Source organism: Platichthys flesus, chromosome 4 (assembly GCF_949316205.1).
Source record: "Platichthys flesus chromosome 4, fPlaFle2.1, whole genome shotgun sequence".
NCBI lineage: Eukaryota > Metazoa > Chordata > Actinopteri > Pleuronectiformes > Pleuronectidae > Platichthys > Platichthys flesus.
Window position 1 is genome coordinate 23389318 of NC_084948.1, and position 21272 is coordinate 23410589.

Consider the following 21272-nt stretch of genomic DNA (forward strand, 5'->3'; position numbering starts at 1 on the left):
TGGCTCATCCCGCTGCACCTCATTATCCGTGTTCAGGTTGACTTGATGATGTCACTTCTCAGAGCTCAAGGCGCCAAACGTGATGTATATCTCTGTTAACACGATCACAATAACAGCGGTGTCACCGACAGCGGGGAAATAAGGCTTCCGGTGTTTGACATGTCGGTGCCTGTGTGTGTGTGTGTGTGTGTCTGTATGTGTGTGTGTGTGTGTGTGTGTGTGTGAGACAAGGCAGGACGATGAGTCAGCCGTGCTGTGAACAGCAGGCGACACAGGATCATTTTCGCTTATGGATGCATCCCAATGTAAATACACTTTTATTCTTGACTTCCACACAGCCGGTGTCTCTGAACTGCTGAGAGAAGCACATTTATCTGTCACCACCAAGTGAAACACACTGAGTCTGTGGCCATAAAGAATAAGTGAAGGAGCTCCTGAACTAACATCTCTGAATATGTTCCTGTCAGCATTTTATCAGCCGGGAACTTTAACCGAGAGAGCAAAGTAAAACAATCTATAGTTATTACGATAAACACTGAACTTATCTGATGTTTCTTAACCCCCCCGTCTGCACCACATCTATCTTTGACCGATAATTCATCACCTGCAGACGAGGGGGGGGGGGGGGGGGGACTGGAAACTCCACTTCCTCTACAGACCGACGTTTCCATCTCCTTCCGAAGGATTGGTCATTTACAATAAATTGGACACAAATGTGATATGACAGAATATCATCAAATTTCCCCTCACCCCCTAAAATCAGCCTGACGGTTCGGGTATGATTCAATTCCCTCACTGCCATTGCTGCTGTCAGAAAGTTCTATTCATCTTCTTTTTCATTTTCTCTTGTAACTAGGAGCTGTCAGGGCCGAGGGGCTTTGCCATGCCCTGCCTTTGCTTGGCTATATTTATAATTGCACTCTGTCAACACTGTCCGGTGCAGCTCCACTGCACTGGGTTGTTGTGGCAGCGTTTGTGCACTGATTTCAACACATGCCAGCTGGGAGACAGTCTATATGGCACTAATGTGCAGCTATAGGTAGGTGCGGACACAAAGGTTGCACCCACGGGCTCGTGCACGGAATGAAAATCGACTGAAAGGGATCAGAGGGGAAGTCAAATTCTTCCTAGCGGCACAAAGCTCAATGTTTAGAGTCACTGACATGCCAGCATCGGCATGTGTGTACATCTAATATACACAAAGGGTGGGTGGGGTATAGATCAAACATAGGGGGCAGCTGGGTATTACGCCCCATATTGCTTTTCACGACTTCATCTCCCCTTTAAACACAAATCTTTTCTTATTCCCACTGATTCATATTCTGTGATGTTTGAACAAACGTGTGGCTGTTCCCTTTGTGCCAAAAATCAAGCAGACTTTGAATACAATTGAGTCATGTTGACCCGCCCTGCTGTGCCACACAATGCCTGCGTGGGTGTCCTCTCGACCCGCACATGGATCTCCTGATGAGCGGCATGGAGAGCGACCACCTCATGACCGGGCTTGTCAGGAAGTCAGAGGAGAGACGTTCTGCTCAGGTGTCAGAGAAGCTCTGACACCTGGAGGACCCCGAGTTTGTGATGAGAGCCACATCTCAGGAACCGGGACAGTGTCGTTGTGCATAACTCTGATGAATAGACGTCTTTGAATCATGATTGTAAAGCTGGATACTGGGATACTTGTGCAGGGTGAAATGTGAGGAGAAGATGTGCTGCTATTTCCATTGTTCAGGGGCGGGTCCAAGATTGGGGGCCATGGACACTGACTCCTTTTGTTTTAAAGCTTTTTTGAGGTGTGCAATGTCCTTGAACAAAGAACAAGTTTCAAATTAGATCCGCTTAGAACTGTAAAGCTAGGAAATGAGGAATTGTGCATTGATGTTGGACACCCTCTGTGTGAATTGTGGCTCCTATATGTCCCCTAAAAATCCTAGATCCGCCACTGCCAGTGTTTTTCCTCTGCATCAGCTCAAGTATCTATGCAGTGTTTCACATACAATACAAATTCACTCCTTTAATTGGACATTGTCAAACAATCCAAAGTATACAACTGGCACAGCATAAGTGTCTCAAGAAAAGAAACATATTTTATCAGGGAGAAATGAAGGAGAAAATATGGAAGCGTGTGTGTATGTTATTCTCCTCGTAGATGATGAGTGTGTGTGCACAGAATCCTCCCACCTCAGTGGCACATACCACAAGAGGGAGACAAAGCCTTTCTCCAGACAGACTGCCACTCAAGACTCCCTCATCTGCACTTGTGGTTCACTCGTTGTCAGTAATAGTGTAAAGTGAACGAGCAGCTTGGATTAGAGGAATGCAAAAGTAGAAACCTGCAAAAAGAGATATTATAAAACACTTTCTGATCCATTCCAAGTTTGCCAGGCTGCAAGTGGCCCCTCACACCCAAACATCACCTTCTCCATATATCTTTTTTTTCCCTTTATCATTCGAGCCGATGAGGTCCAGCCCACGCGGAATCGTCTCGTGTGCCCAGAATGACAGAGGCCACGTCCATTCGGAGCCTGACAAACGAATTCCTGCGGAGACGTGAGCCAATGGGCTGCGGGGAGGGCGTAACTCTCCGTTACTCCAACAAAGCAGGAGAGTGAAGTTTGAGTTATCAGTGTTCAGCTGCTGTGTGGGGAGAATGGTGCACCTCGGCGCGCACGGACGCGTGATATCACCCAACTCTCAGCTGATTTCTTTGCAACTTTAAACCGCGGTGCGCAGTTTGGCACGGCGCGTCTATGCGCAAAGTTCCACGCGTGTCCTCTGCGGCTCCACACACCACAAATGGCTCGGATTACCCCCCCGCATCTGCACGCGTCTGGCACCGCTCTACTCGTGCTCGCCGTGGTCCTGACAGGTGACGCGGTCGCGCAGGTTTTTGACAGCTATGGATTATCCTACGCCCTCAGATCCGAGTTGACGGAGGACACCATACTGGTCGCCAACAATGGGATCCGCGTGCCTTTCGGGAGATCAGTGTTCGTGGATCCCATCAACGATCTGGTGATCCAAGTTCAGCCCGGAGACAGATGCAGCATCACGGTGCTGGACAATGACCCGCTGTCCCAGAGGCCCGGGCACCTCTCCCCGAAAAAGTTTCCCTGCGAATTTGGCCCCAACGACGTGAAGTATTCCCACTTCGGCTCCAGGAGTCCCCCGAGGGACAGAGTGACACTTCAGCTCAGGTATGACACCCAGACTGACACCATCATCATCCCCTTCATGATGGAGGTGGAGGTCGTCTTCACACAGCTGGAGGTACTCACCAAAAACATGCCACTCACTGTGGAGAGGCTGCTGGGCACCAGTAACCCCATTGACAGACGAATCTTAGAGTTCACGTTTGACAGAAGTGCACAACAATGCAAGATAGCTTCCCTCTCCAGTGGCAGTGTGATGCCCCGGTATGGGAAACTTGTGGACGAGGACAGACTCGGAGCAATGGTGGACTGTGATGAATTTATTAAAATGAACATCCGCTATCAGCACACTTTTGCTTTGAAGTCGCCAAACAGAGATTATATTCCCATGCTTGTGGAGTTGCAGGATAAGGAGGGCAATTTGCTCAAGCAGGAATTCTTCCAAATTTTAGTCCGGATTAGAGAGGGAGAGGAGAACACGGCCCCTAAACCCAGCTTTGTGGCCATGATGATGATGGAAGTGGACCAGTTTGTAATGACGGCTATAACCACGGACATGCTGGCGGCTGAGGATGTTGAGTCTAGAGAAGATGAATTAATTTTCAACATCACCTCCCCGCTGTCCTTTGAGGAGGGCTACATAGTGAGCACGGATGATAGGAATTTACCAATCACCTCTTTTTACCAGGGGGACCTCAAAGACTTGAAAATTGCCTACAAACCCCCCGCTGTGGATTCAGACACTGAGCGGATTTTCCAGATTGAGTTTGAGGTCGTGGACACGGAGGGGGCCGTGTCAGACCCCTTCGCTTTCATGATCGTTGTTAAGCCGATGAACACGCTGGCCCCCGTGGTGACGAGGAACGCCGGCCAGTTACTGTATGAGGGTCAGTCCAGGCCTCTGTCCAGCTCGCACAATCTGGAAGTCAGCGACGAGGACAACTTAGACAAAGTCCAGATCACTGTCATCGATGGGCTGAGGCACGGAGAATTAACTGTTCTGGGCTCCAGGAGGAAATTCTTCACCCCGACTGACCTGGACGCTGGAGTAGTGATTTATCAACACGACGGCAGTGACACGTACAGCGATAACATCATCTTCAGAATGACAGACGGCAAACACGAAGTGGAGTTCCTGTTTCCCATCACCGTGGTGCCGACCGATGACGAGCCGCCCATCATCAACGCCAACACTGGTTTGGTTTTGTTCAAGAACCAAATGATGCCGGTGTCCTCGCTCGTGCTCAGTGCGGCAGACATCGACTCGGAGGATTCTACGATCAGATTCATCACCGAGCCTCCCTTCTCCAGGATCGGGCAGGTGCTGCTGCGCCAGGCCGAGGCCCCCGAGGACCCGTCCACCTGGAAGTTTAACACAGATGATGAAATGTACGAGAAAGTAGTGAGCGAGTGGCTGCAGCAGGATATCATCGATGGTAAATTGTTTTACAAGCATGTCGGGCCCCACAGCACCAGCACGGTGATGGATCAGTTTGTGTTCAGGGTCCAGGACGACAACGACCCGCCGAACCAATCAGGCGAGAGCTCGTTCATTATCAAAATCCTCCCTGTGGACGACCTCCCACCCGAGCTGTACCCTGGCACCACTCTGCAGATGACCGTGCACGAGTATCAGCTCACTCACTTCCGGAGAAAGTTCCTCCGTTACTCTGACCTGGACTCGGAGGACCGGGACCTAAAGTACGTGGTCATCCAGCCGCCGACGGACACCGACGAGAACCACCCCGTTGTCCTGGGGACTCTGGTATTAACTGAAAGTCCAAACACTGTGGTCACAACTTTCACTCAGGCGCAGATTAACCACCACAAAATAGCTTTCAAACCACCTGACCTTGAGCTCGGAATCACCACTCATGTTCTGCAGTTCAGGTACGCCGTGGAGGATGTTTCAGGAAATAGCGTAGAGGGAGTTTTCACCATATTTTTAAAGCCTGTGGACAACACGCCGCCTCAAATAACCAACTCTGGCTTCACTGTGCTCGAACGCGGCACACACATCATCACGAGCGCTGAGCTGGACACCTCGGACGCGGACACCGACAGCCGTCAGATCATATTCACCGTTACACAGCCACCGCTGCACGGACAAATCCAATTCACATTCACCGACATGACAAAAGGAAACACTTTCAACCTGGAGGATATTGGAAACGGCAGAATCACGTACATCCATAATGGGGATGAATCAACAGCTGATTTGATCCAAATAGATGTGAGTGATGGCGTCCACGTTGTCCCAATTAGTATCAAAATTAGCGTGAAGCCGATCGATGATGAGATTCCGACTCTCAGTCTCCCGGCCGGCACGATCGGCTCCTACATAGACGTGCTGGAAAACGGAGCCACGGAAATCACCAGCAATGTCATTCAGGGAAGAGACGAGGACACGGATGACCTTCGTTTGACCTTCATTGTTGAGGACCCGCCGTTCTTCGGTGAAATCCTGGTGAGAGGCGTCCCGTCTCGCACCTTCACCCAGGCTGATATCATCAACGGCCACGTGGTCTATGCTCACACCAGCGGGGAGATAGGCTTCACCACAAAGGAGGACTTTTTCAACCTCACTCTGACGGACATGTCTGACGAGTGGACCGTCGGAGGAAACAAGATCACAGGCGTCCGAGTGCACGTTACTATTCTTCCCTTGGACAGCCAGGCTCCGGAGCTCTTCGTGGGGCCACAGTTCACCGTGGTGGAGGGGGAGAAGAACGTCATTCAGATTCTCCACATAAGCGCTGAGGATGTCGACACCCCCAACGATGACCTCCTTTGTACTATCATTGTACAGCCGACTTCAGGGTACGTGGAAAACATCTCCCCGGCCCCTGGCTCAGAGAAATCCAGGTCTGGGACGGCCATTAGTGCTTTCACCATCAAGGACATCAGACGCAATCACATTTATTATGTTCAAAGCATTCACAAAGGAGTGGAGCCGGTCGAGGACAGGTTTACATTCAGATGCTCTGATGGCATCAATTTCTCTGAAAGGCACTTTTTCCCGATCTCTATTATCCCCTCCAATGATGAAAAGCCTGAGATTTACATGAGAGAGTTTGTCGTCATGGAGGGAATGAATATAGTCATCGACACTCCCATCCTGAACGGAGCCGATGCAGATCTCCCCGCTGATCAGCTCACATTTATTATCAGCAAACCCCCGAAGCACGGATTTATCCTCAATCAGCTCACCACGGGCACCGTGCCCGTCTTTAACTTCACCTTGGATCAGATCAGGGAGGCCTCCAGCGTCGTGTACGAGCACGACGACTCAGAAACCACAGAGGACAGCTTCGATATTGTTCTCATGGACGGAAAGTTCAGCGTGGAGAAGACCGTCATAGTTATGATCATCCCCGTGGACGACGAAACCCCGAGGATGGCGATCAACGACGGGCTTGAAATTGAAATCGGGGACTTGAAAGTCATAGACAGCAGCGTTTTAAAAGCCACTGATCTGGACTCTGAGGACAGCACGCTAACGTATATTATTCGCTATGGGCCCGGTCAGGGGTATTTGCAGTGGACGACGCCCTCGGGGGTGTTGCAGAATATCACAGTCGGAATGAACTTCACGCAGAACGAAGTGGATCTGGGTTTGATCGTGTACATCCACAATGGGCAGGAGGGGATTCGAGACCTCATCAAATTCGACGTGACGGACGGCATCAACCCTTTGATCGACAGATATTTCTATGTGACGGTGGGCGGCATCGACATGGTTTTCCCAGACGTGGTCAGTAAAGGTGTTTCCCTTAAAGAGGGCGGCAGGGTCACTCTGACCACTGACCTCCTCAGCACAAGCGACCTCAACAGCCCAGATGAACACTTGGTTTTCACCATCACCCGAGCTCCGATTAGAGGCCACCTGGAGTGCACGGACACGCCCGGGATGCCCATCTCGTCCTTCACGCAGCTGCAGCTGGCCGGCAACAAAGTGTACTACCTGCACACATCCGACGACGAGGTGAAAATGGACAGCTTTGAATTTGAAGTGACCGACGGCTACAACCCCGTGTTCCGCACCTTCCGCGTCTCCATCACCGACGTGGACAACAAAAAGCCGGTGGTGACGGTGCACGGCCTGGTGGTGACCGAGGGCGAGAACAAGCTCATCACGCCTTTCGAGCTAACGGTGGAGGACAGAGACACCATTGACCGCCTCTTGAAGTTCACAGTCACTCAGATCCCAGTTCATGGTCGCCTGCTCTTTAACAACACCCGGCCTGTCAGCTCCTTCACAAAGCAGGACCTGAATGAGAACATGATCAGCTACAAGCACGACGGCACGGAGAGCGCCGAGGACAGCTTCAGCTTCACCGTCACCGATGGCACTCACACAGACTTCTTTGTCTTCCCCGACACTGTGTTCGAGACCCGAAGGCCCCAAGTAATGAAGATTAGCATCGTCCCGGTGGATAACGGGGTGCCACAGATTGTGGTGAACAGGGGCGCCCCAACGCTGCGGGTCCTGGGGTCAGGTCACCTGGGGTTTGTGATCACCAGCAAGACCCTGAAGGCAGAGGACAGAGACAGTGTTCAGAACTCTGTGACCTTTAGGATAACCCGCGCCCCACAACACGGGTACATGATCAACCTCGGCAAAGGAAATGTCACAATCACCACGTTCACGCAAGGTAAGAGAACTACATTTCAAGCTGCATGTTTATTCTTATTTGAGTCTTAAAACTTTTACATGGGCTCACACTTCTAGACGCACTCCCCTCTGTAAAACAGAAAAATGCTGCCATCAGACACATAGGTTTTAGTTTTCTATCAACATCGATGAAATGTGCCAGAGTCTTCATATTTCTAGCAATGTCTAATGTGTGCCACTTTCAAAAAATAACTTGTGTGACTCGAACATTAGGAGAGAAATATTCTAAACTGAAGACAATTACAGAGATGATGAAATGCGAATGTGTTTAAAGGGAGGGAGACATGGTGTTCTGGCTCAAAGCAGCTACCCAAACAGACACCTGGGGTGCACAGTCGATATCCTCTGCTTTTTATTTACTGAGTCACAGTGAGACGCTCTCCACCCAAGAGGCCTGTTCAATATTTCAAGAGTCTTCACCAGAGTAAACAGATGGTAAATAAAGACACTATCTCCTGGGCCTTTGAAAATTGTGGCAATGCAGGTTTATCCATCGTCTCTTTGAAGGCAAAAGTTTTACCATCAAATATTGAAGATGGAACGGGCTGTAAACTTCACAATCTTTCTGATCCGGGGCCGTAAAGAACCTCATCCGGCAACAAACACAAACAGTGTGATGGAGCCTCAAGTGTCAAGCTGTTCTTTATGTTCGGTGTCGTTCAGGAGTCAAGTAGATCTACAGCCCTTGTTACCAGCAGCAGTTTGTCTTGTCATGTCGCCACACCACTCTGCAGTTTGCTCACTTCATGACACGGCCTCTCTCTGGTCCTCGTGAGTTACTTCCTACTTGTCGAAACTGATTTTTATGTCGGATTTCATGCGTGTGTGTCTCTTTTTCAGCTGAAATTGACGAGATGAACATCTGCTACGTTCTGAGGGACGGTGACAAACCGACAAACGACAACTTCTACTTCTCCATCGAGGACAATGGTGAGTTATTTCTAATCAAACATCCCAGAAGTTATCCTCCCCTGCACCATTAGGTTTTTTTTTGCATTGAGTCCTTGTCATGTCGAGCTTTGAGTCTGAAATAGTGGATTTTCAGACCGTCTCGAGTTTATTTATAGACGCTCGGATTTCTCTGAGAGGAGCAAGCAGAAGGTTGCTTGTGCCTAAATTAGCAGGAGTACAAAGCAAAGGGTTTGTGCACAGATGAGAGATCTTCATGAAACCGTAATTTCAAACGGTTTCATATTTCATCTTGAGTAAATGAGAAAACGAGCATAAAATGAACGAGGATTCAAGTGGAATGCACTATTTATAGATAACGTTTGTTTCTGTCATGCTCAGTTGGTCTTTATTCAACCAAGGGCTCTGCAAAAAAAAATGTTAATGTCACAGCTTCCGTGCTTATTAACCTTTTGGATCCGAGCATTCATATCAGTCTCACTGTGCATTACAACTTAGTCTTACAGCGCCCCCATCCAAGACCCCCCACTGTTTTTTCTCTCCTGCGAGGGCATCCGGGGTGGGGGAAGTAATGATTCATTTAGCAAGTAAGTAATTAGTAGAACAATTAGCGAAGCCCTTCCTGATAGTGTATATAAGTAATCAGCGATTAGCCGAAGCAGCGTGCCCGACGGTGTGTCCTTTCTGCTCCCCTTCAGTGGTGATGAGCGAGCACAATGGCCCTCTCTAATGGGGGCCCTCTTTGTCCCACAAGCACCTCCGTGGGGCCCTGTAAGCATTTTTCTCATTTCTCAACTTGGGACTAATCTGCGGGCTCCGGTTTGAGTAATGGGTGGACGTCTTTGCCAGCAGGGGGATGGGGGGAGCTAATGAGTGATGAGTAAAGTGCAGGGGACTTCTCCTTATCGGGAAGCGATGGCGAGTCCTCTAACCTGAGCTGCCGGCGAGTGCCGAGCCCATGCAAAGCTACTTTGTGGTCGAATGAGGTTCAGTCAGTCCCTTCATTACCGTCTGAATCAGGGTTATTTGTCATGGATAACTGAGGGTGTGTCTCTCCCTGTCACTTTCCTCCTCTGTATAGCGAGCTTGATGCTTGGTGACATACTCAGATCCTCTAATGGTTGTTTATCTTACACAACTCGCTATCAGATTTAAAAATAATTCACATTTCTCCAGCTAGAGGATCGTGTCTCAGTCTGTCCTCTATAGATGCTCGGTGCTCTCACAAAAACCCCACAACTTTGCAGCAGTCAGAGGGATTATTAGTCTATAAAGAACATTGTTTGAAATTGGATTTGTGCTTTATTGTGGCACCTTGACAAAATGATGAGGAGTTCTCTTTGGATGACCGGTCCGTGAGGATTCGACATGTATGGCACTTCAGCTTCTGAGGCAGTCGGTGAACATTTTTTTAATAACATTTAAGCTGTACTAGTGGCGGCCCACAAATCCCCCAGACGGAGCCTCCAGCTCTTTGAACAGTTGTGTTGGGGAGGAGCTGAATGGTGCACACTGGCACACAGCTGCACTCTGTCATGTTCGGCGGTGGAAAAACATTCTCCTCCTCACTTCGAGTTCACTGGGAAATTTACCAACGGCTCTTGGCAGCTTTTTTTTTTTCGGGGGGTGAAAAGTTACTTTCCGTGTCGCAGCTGCTCAGTGGGATTTCAAGGGGTTTTGTGCGAGCAGCTGTGATGAGCTGAGAATGTGCTCTGAGGTTTTTAAGTGTATGTGTGCACTGGCTGCTGAATGCTGATCTGACAAGTTCAACTGAGTTTGTGTGCAAATGTATGTACTTAGGTTTTTTTATAAATATTGCAGCCATGGATGCAGCTGATGATGATGATTGAGCAGGAGAAGGGTGTCGTATTTGCCACTTTGTGTGTTTGTGTGGCGTGATGGTGTGTGTTTGTGTGTGTGTGTGTGTGCAAAATAACCCCAAAATACATGAGCAGATTTTCACTTAACTTAGTCTGAACATTATTTGGGATGATATCTCCATTTTTTAAATTTTTATATTTTGAAACTGATTGGTCAAAGGTTAAAGGTCAAAAAAAAAAATTATATTGATCAGAAAAGATTCCCTGTCATATGGTATCGTATAATAGGTTGTGTTATGAAGAAGACACAAAGAAATGAGAAAATTAGGTCATGCATATTTCATAAAGCTAATCGATTTAACCTTATATATCCCAATAACGTTCATTATGAAATGGCATTATTACAATATAGAAAAGTTACCTGTTTGAGCTACAGCGCACACAGGGAATGCATTTTCAAATTCAGACATTTAATTTGTAGAATAATCCAAAATATTGATTCACCGACATGTGGCCAAAGTGAAGTGAAGCCGAAATAACAAATTTCAGAGGATTTTACTCGATAAATTATTCAGGTCTTTTTTCCGACCTGTGTCAAACAGGATCGGCTGCTCCCGTGTCAGTCGACTGCACCACACAACTGACTGTTCTAGGATTTCTGCAGGCTCCAACCTGCACTCAGTACAGCGCAACACTAAGTTACTCTTGGCATGAAGGTGGATTCGATGGAAACTGCGGTGCCGCTCCTCACACTCCATCCTCGAACCTAAAGCAGCTTTGACATCTCACCACAGGTTGTTTCAGTTGTTAAAGCCGAGTCTCCCTGGCTGATGGATGGTCTCGGTACAGGAAACTTTGGCTCTGGCTCCACAAACCAGTTCGGAGCTCTTCTTGGCAGCGATGCATCTGCTGCTCGGGGGTGTCATTTTAACTGTAACTGGTGTATTCAGACTCTCAGATTGGAATCTGTGTCGGACCCGACCTACTTCTGTCCATTGTTTGGCAAAGTTTTGAACATATGTGAATACTGGCTGCAATAATGACCGTTTCTAGCTAATTAAAATGTGGTGATAAAGTCTTTGTTAATTGTTTTGTTCGGCCAGATTAAATGTGCTCATGTCATTTAGATTTGAGGAGAAGTTGCTGTTTCCTCTGAATAAACATGGCTACATAGAGGAAAAGATACCAGATGGGCTTATGGCCACAAATAACAACATGGCAATTAGACCACATCCCCAAACACTTATCTTCTTTTTAATTAGTGCTGGCCACAGTGAAGGGATTTTTTAAATGTTGGACTCAATGGCCGCTGCTTTTGACCGATGATGAGGTGGAACAGACATCAGGACGACACTGAAATCACCTCAAAATGTCTCAGTCAGTTGCTTGAGATCGTGAATAACTTAACAGGTTGTGGAGTTTTTAGATTAGATTAGATTTCTTTATTTATCCACACAATGGGGAAATTCACTTGTTACAGCCTTGTTTCCTTGTTATTGTCTCCTGTTTCTTTTTAATTCCAGGAAACTGCTGCCCTCGTGCCTTTTTCAACTGCATTTTAAGTCTTTTTTGCCAAAACAGGAGAAGACAGGGGTTATTTTCTCAGCGCCGCTTGTGTTTCTCGCTATTTGTCAAGCTTGTCAACGCTTTGAATGAGTAATCACAGAGGACGGAAATTACACACATTAATTTGACCTGGGGAAACTTCACACCTGGACAGTGAAATCACGCTCAGAGGTGTGTGTGTTTGTGTGTGAGTGTGTGTGTGGGCCAAATCCCCTTTAATTACTGTGAAAGTGTCTCGTATAGAACGTGACAGGAATGTGTGTGTGTGTGTGTGTCTGTGAGAGTGTTGGGGAGGGGGCTGTCGTTCTAAGTCAGGTAATTGTCGTGTTTCAGCAGACTCCAGTACCCCCCCCCCCCCCCCCCCCCCACACACACACACACACACACAAACTCCCCTCTTCCCCCTTATAGGATTCGGGTGCATTCAGGTGAGCTTACCTGAGCACACACAAGTCTTGGCATTCCCAGGCGGTTGTTTGTGGAGCGGAGTCCCTGTCTGCCTCCAGCCAGTCAGTCAGCATGCAGGGACGCTCCCACTGACAGACACACACCGCTGTGGCCTTTTTGTTTTTCATTCCAGGCACTCACTAACAGCTAATATTTTTTTTAGGGCACCGGAAGATTATTGATTGCTCAGTGTCACAGAAACGCAGAAACCGTCTAAAAGGGTCAAAATCCACAGCGAGTTCAAAAGGCTCTGCTCGGATTTCCCCTTTGGACGGGTGACACTGGTTTGGTATGTAGAGTGCGTTGAGTATGTAAATGAATTCAGATTTGTGTTGGAATGGGTCCGCGGTGCACAACGCAGATCAAAGTCCTGACTGGAGGTTATGTTTTCAGCCCTCTCCGTTTATATGTGTTTGTTGGTTGGTGAGGATAAAAGTGCTGAACAGATATTGATGAAACTTGGTGGGAGGATGAGAACATGGGTCAAGAAGGAAGTCACAGATTCAGACAGAGCTTCAGGGCAGGTCCAGGAACAACACTTTCCTTTGAATCTCACAGAAAAACAAATCTATATATATATATATATATATATATCGTGATGAAGTGAATTCAAATGTGGATTTCACGAGGGGCCATTCTTTGCTCAGTTGTTAGTTGGTTGGGATTACACAAAATCTACCAACAGATATCCATGAAACTTGGTAAGAAGGAACACATGTAGTTTTTTCTTCAGTATTGGGTTATTTTGGAGTCGTTAAAGACAAATTTAATCCAGAACTTTCAGATTTTAATATGGCTTCACGAGGGGGTTGCTGGGCCCTGGCAGGGGGGGCCTCACCTGAAACGGAGAGGAATGCCCCCCCCCCCCCCCACCCCCCTCTGGTTTCCAACGCCCGACTGCAGCTCCCACCTCAACAAGCATGTTTTGTTTGTTATTTATTTTTTGTTTTCCTGTAACAAGATAAGTTCAGGTCACCGCAAAGTACCTCGACCTCACACGTCCTTTCAAACCCCCGCAGCTCCATCTGCCCTGTACATCGTGTACATCTTCCACGTTATCAGGGTTTAATCGCTCGTGACGCCGGGTGCATACTTGAATCCATCTCTCCCGCCCCCCCGCCGCCACCGCCGCCCCTCCGGTTCTAATCCCAGGTTGGATGGGATTATCTTTCTTCTTATACCCCGAGCACAACAGAAGTGAGAGGAAAACATGCGGCGACATGCCGTTGCGTGAGGTTAGTGGAGACACTGTGTGTGCTGTGATACCCCCATCACAGAGAGCGGTGACTCTGCACTTCCACTGTGTGTTTCTATCCTGTTATTAATGGGAATTGTCTCTCCTACACTTTTCTTCTGCAGGGAGGTAACATTCCTCTGGCCTGTGGTATGAATCATCATATGCATGAAAATAGGCTGCAAGCTGCGGCAAATGACACAGCCGGTCCAGTGGTTTGTGTTTTCAAGAGATTTGAGGGTGTTTTCGGTTTTTCCCTCAGGGTCTGTCTGTGCTGCGGCTAATAAATGATCAGGTAGTCACTTTATTGTGATGGAAAAATATTTGTTATGATGAAACGTCTGAGGAGTTGATTATAGAGCTATTCCTGGGTAACAGCTGCTTCTCCCCGGCCATGAAAAAGTGAATTACAAAGAGGATTTAGGCTAATCGTTTTAGATGGAGAGTGATTTACGCGGCTCACCCGTCCCTCGTGTGTCCTCAGTCGCCAACTTTGAGTTATAATCTTCTCGTGGGTCTGTAATGCAGTTACGCTTCGTATGTTTATTATCCAACATAACGAGCTGTGTCTGTAAATGTATCCTCGTTTAATGTGCAGGTACGAAACCCAGTGATTTGCCAAAGTAAAGACAGATCTGCTGAAGTGAGGAACCAAACAAGTGAAGAACCTGTGCTCATCTGGAGGAGGATGAAGCGTTTATTGAGGCTCAACCGGCTCGAACCGGTTTAATTCTTCTCCGGGAAAACATTTGAAAAGACGTTATTAACGATTGACTCTTGCTAAAAGGCGAGTAAGCACAAAAACAGGTTTCAATTAGGCAGGAAAGTCGCCAGTGAAGGTTTTTCTGTGTGTTTCCTTGGCTCATGTTCGTTGGATCACTTTCAGCAGATGCTTCTTTTCCTTCAATGCAGCTTCTTTCTTCTCTGGACTGCAGATTTCTGCCAAACAGTCCGAACTGAACACTGAACACATTTGGTGAGGAGAGCCTCCTCTGCTGAGTCAGATGTGTCGGCTGGGACTGAAAACAGGGTGATAGAGAGAGATAATGATTTCGGCGAGCGGCAGCATTTACAGTGCATCTTTAAAATGTTGAAAGTGATTGTATACCACATATAATTCGGGTGAAAGATTCTTCCACAGTAAGCTGCCCTCATTTTCTCTGAGGAGAACAGAAGGGAAACCCTCTTTAATGAGTCCTTTCCTCTGTTTAGATATGCTGCCAAAGTAAGTGCTCGGAGCCGGGGTTAATAAAGCTAAAGCAAATTCCCAAAAGCATAGGGAGCCCAGGCCCGGGCTTGTTCCCAGGATGATGATACGTGTCGTCATACCCGCCTTAGGATATCAGTGTAGCAGAACTGAGGTTGTTCAAGTGACGCCTCTCGAGAAAATCCCTCTTTTGTGGAGGACGTGTGCAGGTTGAAGATATCAGTGCTGGAGACGGGTCTCAGCTGCAGAAAGCATGATGGAAATATGTACAAAATAAAAACAGCTTTTCTGGTAGGGCCAGGAGATATGTCCAAAAGTTATTTTGAAGAATATCGATAAGTTTACAGACTGACTTCTGCTCCTGAGTGAAGCTTGTGGTTTTAAACTCTTCTATATGGACAGAGAATGAAAAACACCAGTTATAGAAGCAAAACATTTCTGAGGTAGATCAATTTGTGTTATACATCTTCACTGTGCTTGCACAATGCATATACATCGATTTATATGGGACATCTGTTAATTGGCTGTCAATAAAAATTACGTCCCTACATTTTTGCATTGACAAGTTACGTTTAGCAAAATGAAATGATGGAAGCAAAATTCTAAATCTCATCCTCTGATGGGATCATTGCATTTGTGTCTCAATCGGCTTGATGGGATTTCATTTTTAGAAAAACAGCTGGAACTCTGACAGTCAGTGCTGCTGTGACATCTCCTTCCCCCCCTCCATTGTGGCAGAGTTTTTTCTTTTTTGTTCAACTTTGCAAAAAATCACTCTGGATAATGTGCTTTTGGCCCCTGGAGCCCCGCGCTGGGCTGGAGCTGCTCCTTCCAGCCGGGCTGCGTGATAAGCCTCTGACAGCTTGGCTCGGGCTCCGGTGTCACAGCTCTCTCCAGTTGAGCCCGGGCTTCAGGATTGGAGGGTAAACTTCCTCCGTGCACAAACAGTCACACACACACACACAGAGCGTCCAGCACACATCCACGTCAGGGGCTGAGACAATAATCAGAGATGAAGCTGGCAGCGCATAAATACCATGCATCGACTACAGGCGAGTTTAATTAATAATCGCTTCGTATTTGATTTCAAGAGAAGACACCACCTCCTTTTGTTTTGATATCACTGGCATTCCAGCATAGCCAAGAAAATATATACAGCACAGAGAGAGTCTGAAATATTACCCAGTTTGAATCCCCCTCTCGTGGGAAGGTTTTCATTTCATACACTCCCGATGCACACGGTATAGAGTCTGGAGGATATCACGGCTCTCATCACATAAAAAGGTGCTGATGATACCCGTCGGGGATTCTGTGTGTGGATCGAGCTGCCTCCCCCCATTTCCCCACCTCCATCGCCGCCCCTCCGCTCTCCACAAGTGGAGTCTGATGGGCCCCGGATATGAGAATTCATCTGTTTGAGGAATGGGAGGGACGAGCTGTCAGAGGAGATGAAAGATACAAGTGCTCTGTTGGTTCCAGTATTGATGGGGGGGGGGGGGGGCAAGGCGTCAAAGTTGCTTCCCGTCGCCTGCAGCGATGGGATGAAGGAGTCGATTTACAGTTCTTCCCCCTGAACGCGATGACAAGGTGCGAGGGCTCGAGCGGAGCAGGTGAGCCCTGCAGGCACGCTGCCTCGTCTACATACGAGCAGGAATCATTTTTGTGATATTTTCTCGATGATGAGCAAACAGAGAGTGTGCGACGACAGGCACCGTGCGGGAAGTTTTTTTGCGCCCCACTTCTCTGCATTTCTAAAAATACGTGACGGCCTCAAACTGTGTGGTTTATTTAAGTCGGAGAACATTCCTGTCTCCTGCTCCATGTTCCCCTCCAGCATCTGCAGCGCGTCTCTGAAAAAGTCAACTTTTACAAAAGCGTTCCGGTTGCACGCCTTGAAAGAGCTGTCATCCAGTGACTGGCAAAGCGAGTCGTTTTTTTGTTAAATTGCAGACGGCCCCCTGTAAATCAAATGAGTCCTCCGGTCTCTTTCTGCAGAGCCGCAGGCAGCAATTATCTAGCGTTTTGTTTTTCAGCTGGTCCATTTTTTAACCTGCACAAGTAGAAAAAAAAAGTTTCTGCAACAACCACAGAGAAGATGTCCAGGGCTCGGATCAACCCTCCCCCCCCAAAAAACAAAAAGAAAACTGAGGAATGTATTTCTGCCTGAAATTAACTCGACCAAGTCTGGACTTATCTCGGTTTTCCAGGACACGGGCTCGGAGTGACGAGTTACATATTAACAAACGGGAAGAAGGAAAACAAAGAGAGGCCACGGGTCCAGACAGACAGCCCGACAATCTCGCTCAGCAGCTGCATTTAGCTCCTTAAATCTCCAAGTAATTGCCTGACGCCATTGCAATTACTGCAACAAAAAAAAAAAGTGGTTCTGTAACACTTTAAAGGTTATCACTGGTCAATGAGCCGTATGCAAGAGCTGGTTGCCCCCCCCCCCGCGCCCCAGCACGTTGTGAATCATTTCAGGGAGAGTCCGCCGGGTCCTGAGATACCTCTGGGACACCCGGCTAACAGATTCAATTTAACTTTCTCTTAAAGGGCATTCGGTGTGCGCGAGTTCAAAACGTCACAGATGGAGCAACGATGCAAATCCAGCTCATCTCCCGTGTTCTCCTCCCGCTTTGACATGTTAGCGTCTGTCCTTCAGATCTAATTGTTCTCGGCGTCGGTGAAACAAGAACTCGCCGCTTCTTATTTACCCGTTTCCTCGTGGGGTCCAGGTGTTGTGCTCCTCCCATCGGGTTGTGCATCTGCTCCAGCTTTGAACAAGATGGGTCTCTGAGCGGCAGCACAGAGAGCTGATGTGGAGAGAGCAGCTCCACGTCAGCTTCTCTTGATCGTTTCTGACACTTTTGATCTGCTGGTAATTTTTCAAAGCGTTGGGTTGTTTGGTTGTGTTGGAACTATCCTCCCTGTGGTCGTAACTTGTGTCGAACCAGTGAGCATGGCTGTTCCCTCATGCTGACATCATCTTTAAACATTGATCCCTGTGCAACCTGCTTACCTGAATGACAGACACAAGCGTGGCCTCCTGGACTCTGAGGTAAACAACCTGCTCTTCCTGGGAGGTTTTAAGCCTCATGACCTGAGCTGATCCTCATTTTTCAGTCATTACTCCAGCGTCCCCGGAGGGAGACCTGGTTTACAGCCAGAGCGTGAAGTCGTCCCTGGTGGTCTGTTCTCATATAGGAAGCATAGTATTGATCCTCTTGTGTTATTCTAGGTGTTACACATCCAACCTAAATGAATTATGTGCAGGATAATGTACATACTTACATACAAATGCTTCATTACATCACTAAGTTAAATGTATAAGGTTGTTTTTTCCATTGGACCATTGCATCAGCATAGTTTAGTGTAGAATCTGAAGGAGCTGCCAAACCTTTGCCCATCGTACTGAAAATAATGTTTTTTGTGGGTTAACCTTGATTTACTGTGCAAAAGTAATTTCTTTGAAGACTTAAACTCCAATAAACTGCATTGCAGTATTTCAAAAAGAGATGGATTTAGCTGATTGGATTGAAAATAATACTACATGGAAATAAGGCGAGAGTAAATGGATAAAGAGCATAAAGCCATGACTTTAAATCTGCATGTTATCCAGTGTGGTGACTGTAAACAGGATTTTATATGATGTTTGCATGGCCAACACATTCATGACTTTGCAACAACCAGTCTCCAACTTTCTCAGCTAAAGTTCTTTGAATTAGTTTCTGTTTTAACATTCACAACCCCCCCCCCCCTAAAAAAACCCTCTTTGTGCATTGATTCCAATTTGCCGTCTGAGAGTCTCAATGAAATTTGCCAAAGCAACATCAAAAGCAATCTTCTTTCAGCGTACCTGTGCATATTTTTGAAAACCAGGGTTTGTTCCTCTGCGCAGACAAATCTTCAGTCCAGTACTACAAGGGGGGGAGACAATAACAACACTAAATCCTTCCACTCCTTTCATGAGCGCACACTTGCATGCTTATCTGTTACATGCAGGCTCGCACAGTTCTAGGCGAAGGGCTCCTTTTCACCAGTGGTAAACAAAGGAGCAGGAGTCGTTTAACACTTATTTAGGAATTACCATTTCAGCTTTTCAGGGAAGCATTTTTCTCTCATGTGAGGATTTGCGAGTAACAACTGTGAAATGCAGAAGAAACATGTTGTTGGAAGTGAAACCAGCCCAGAGAACAGCCCCAACAAACAACTGGGTCTATTAGTATGGAGCTCATGAGTCCGTGGGACTCGGATGGGGTTTTATATTCTATGGCCTCACACTGCTGCTTTCAGCAAACAGTCCGCCATTATTCGGTCTGACAAGAGAGCAAACACAGTGTGTTCAGGGGTCATGAAAAAGCACAGCCCCCTCCCTTTGTCAGGCCCATTCATCCTGCATCCTTGGGTTGGTTTGTTTTCTCCCACATTTTCACACCTTCCCTTGTTTCCTCTTGTTAGTTCGATACCTCTGTTCTCTTTCTAATCGGTCACCGGCAGCAGCAGCAGTGGAGAGTGGACGTACATTTAATACATGCTGTTTCAACAATGGGACAGATCTTTGTCTCCATGATCTCACGTCTCGAGTCAGTGTCTAACATGACAGGGAAAATGTGTGTTAATCTCACACGGCGTCTCAAATGGAGTGTGGCGTGGTATCCCTCTGAGAGGAGCTCTTTGTCTCGGCCAAGGAGGTTTTGTTTTCACTCCTGTTGGGTTGTTGGTTGGTTTGTGAGCAAGATTACATAAAAACAACAGAGTGGATTTCCTTGAAACTCGGTGAAAGGGTTTGGTAAAGGTCAAGGAGGTACCCAGTTAGCTTTGGTGTAGATCAAGACCATTTTCAACATTTCTTTAATATTGCTAGAGAGGGCAGTTTATGTCTTTTCATGGATCTTGATGAAAAATATCAGGCACATTTAGGTGAGTTTGTGTACGTTGCTGATTCCAATCAAACCTGGATCTAGTGAATTTAAATGACTCCTAAATGGTGGAATGAGCTCCCCATCGACATCCGGACATCTGAAAGTTTACACATCTTCCACCAAAAACTAAAAACACACCTCTTCCGACTATACCTTGAATAAAAAAAATTAAATATATATATATATATATATACTAACAACTTTTGAAACTAGCACTTTAGTAGCACTTAAATGGCACTTACTTTTAGCACTTTGTAGTTTTGCTTTATTTTGAAGAAATTGGACTTTCTTGATTCTTGTCGTACTGGGTCTGTACCCTCGGGGTTGAATGCACTTATTGTAAGTCGCTTTGGATAAAAGAGTCAGCTAAATGAAATGTGATGTAATGTAATGTAAAAATGACCTAGACCTTGATTAGGGTTTGTGTTTAGGGTTATGGTGCAGGTTTGACCTCATACACCTCACTTATCTTTTTCCAGAGGTTCACATAAGATTGCCAAAGTTACTGGAGTAACTTTTGGCTTGAATATCCAAACTGTTCATACCGGTACTGTCGGGTATTGAGGGAGAAACTTGTTTCTTAACTTTCTTTTAAATCCACATTTAACTTTATGTGCGGGCGCCGAAAAAAAGCCCTGCAGCTGCTAATGCAGGCCTTTGTTGTTATTTCCTCTGCTATTGAGAGCTGGGGGGGGGGGCTTCTGCTCTCTAAACCGTGTGGCTGACAGTTAATTAAGACACTCGGGGCTGCATCCTCTTTGACGGACAGGAATGCTATTCAAGGGCAATCAAGGGGGACTTTGTCTGACCTCACCTTCACAATCGAGACGAGCAAACCCCCCTGACACCACTTTTATATACCTCTTCAGAACCTGTTCCCAAACTCAAGGTCGGTTAATTGATTTGGTTATTTCCCCGCGCTGAGATATGAGAACATTTGACGTTTCATCTGCTCAGTTTTCAGGTGCAGTGCTCGTCTTCCCTCGAAGCAAGGTCAGAAAAACATTTTTTTTTTTTCGGATTCAGATTTCACCAGATTGCACCATATTTGGTAAATGTTGAAGAGGAAAAAAGAATCGGTCTTTCTGAATCTTGTTAATAACTTTAGGGGGGAAGAACTGCTTTAGAATAACTTGTGCCCAGCAACCTCTGAAGAGCTCCCGCACTAATGATGTAGCCATGATCAGGGAGAAGTCCTGACCTCAGGCGCTTGGCAGGGACACCCTGTGCCCCCGGGTGAGACTCGGCAAACCTGTGAATCCTCTGCAGAGTTGTGCATCCGGAGTTGGCCGCTCGCTGATCCTCAGGTGTTGGGACAGATTCTGTTTCAACTCATGTTT

General features: G+C 47.0%; 1 protein-coding gene across 1 annotated transcript in view; it reads left to right on the plus strand.

Moving 5' to 3' along the window:
• The first annotated feature begins 2796 nt into the window (after nucleotides 1-2796).
• The window catches only part of LOC133952349 (FRAS1-related extracellular matrix protein 2-like), a 57354-nt gene continuing 38878 nt past the window's right edge, over nucleotides 2797-21272 (plus strand). The window contains exons 1-2 of the mRNA XM_062386759.1: nucleotides 2797-7807; nucleotides 8668-8757. Coding sequence (XP_062242743.1) covers nucleotides 2797-7807; nucleotides 8668-8757 — 5101 coding nt within the window. The remainder of the gene's footprint in view (nucleotides 7808-8667; nucleotides 8758-21272) is intronic.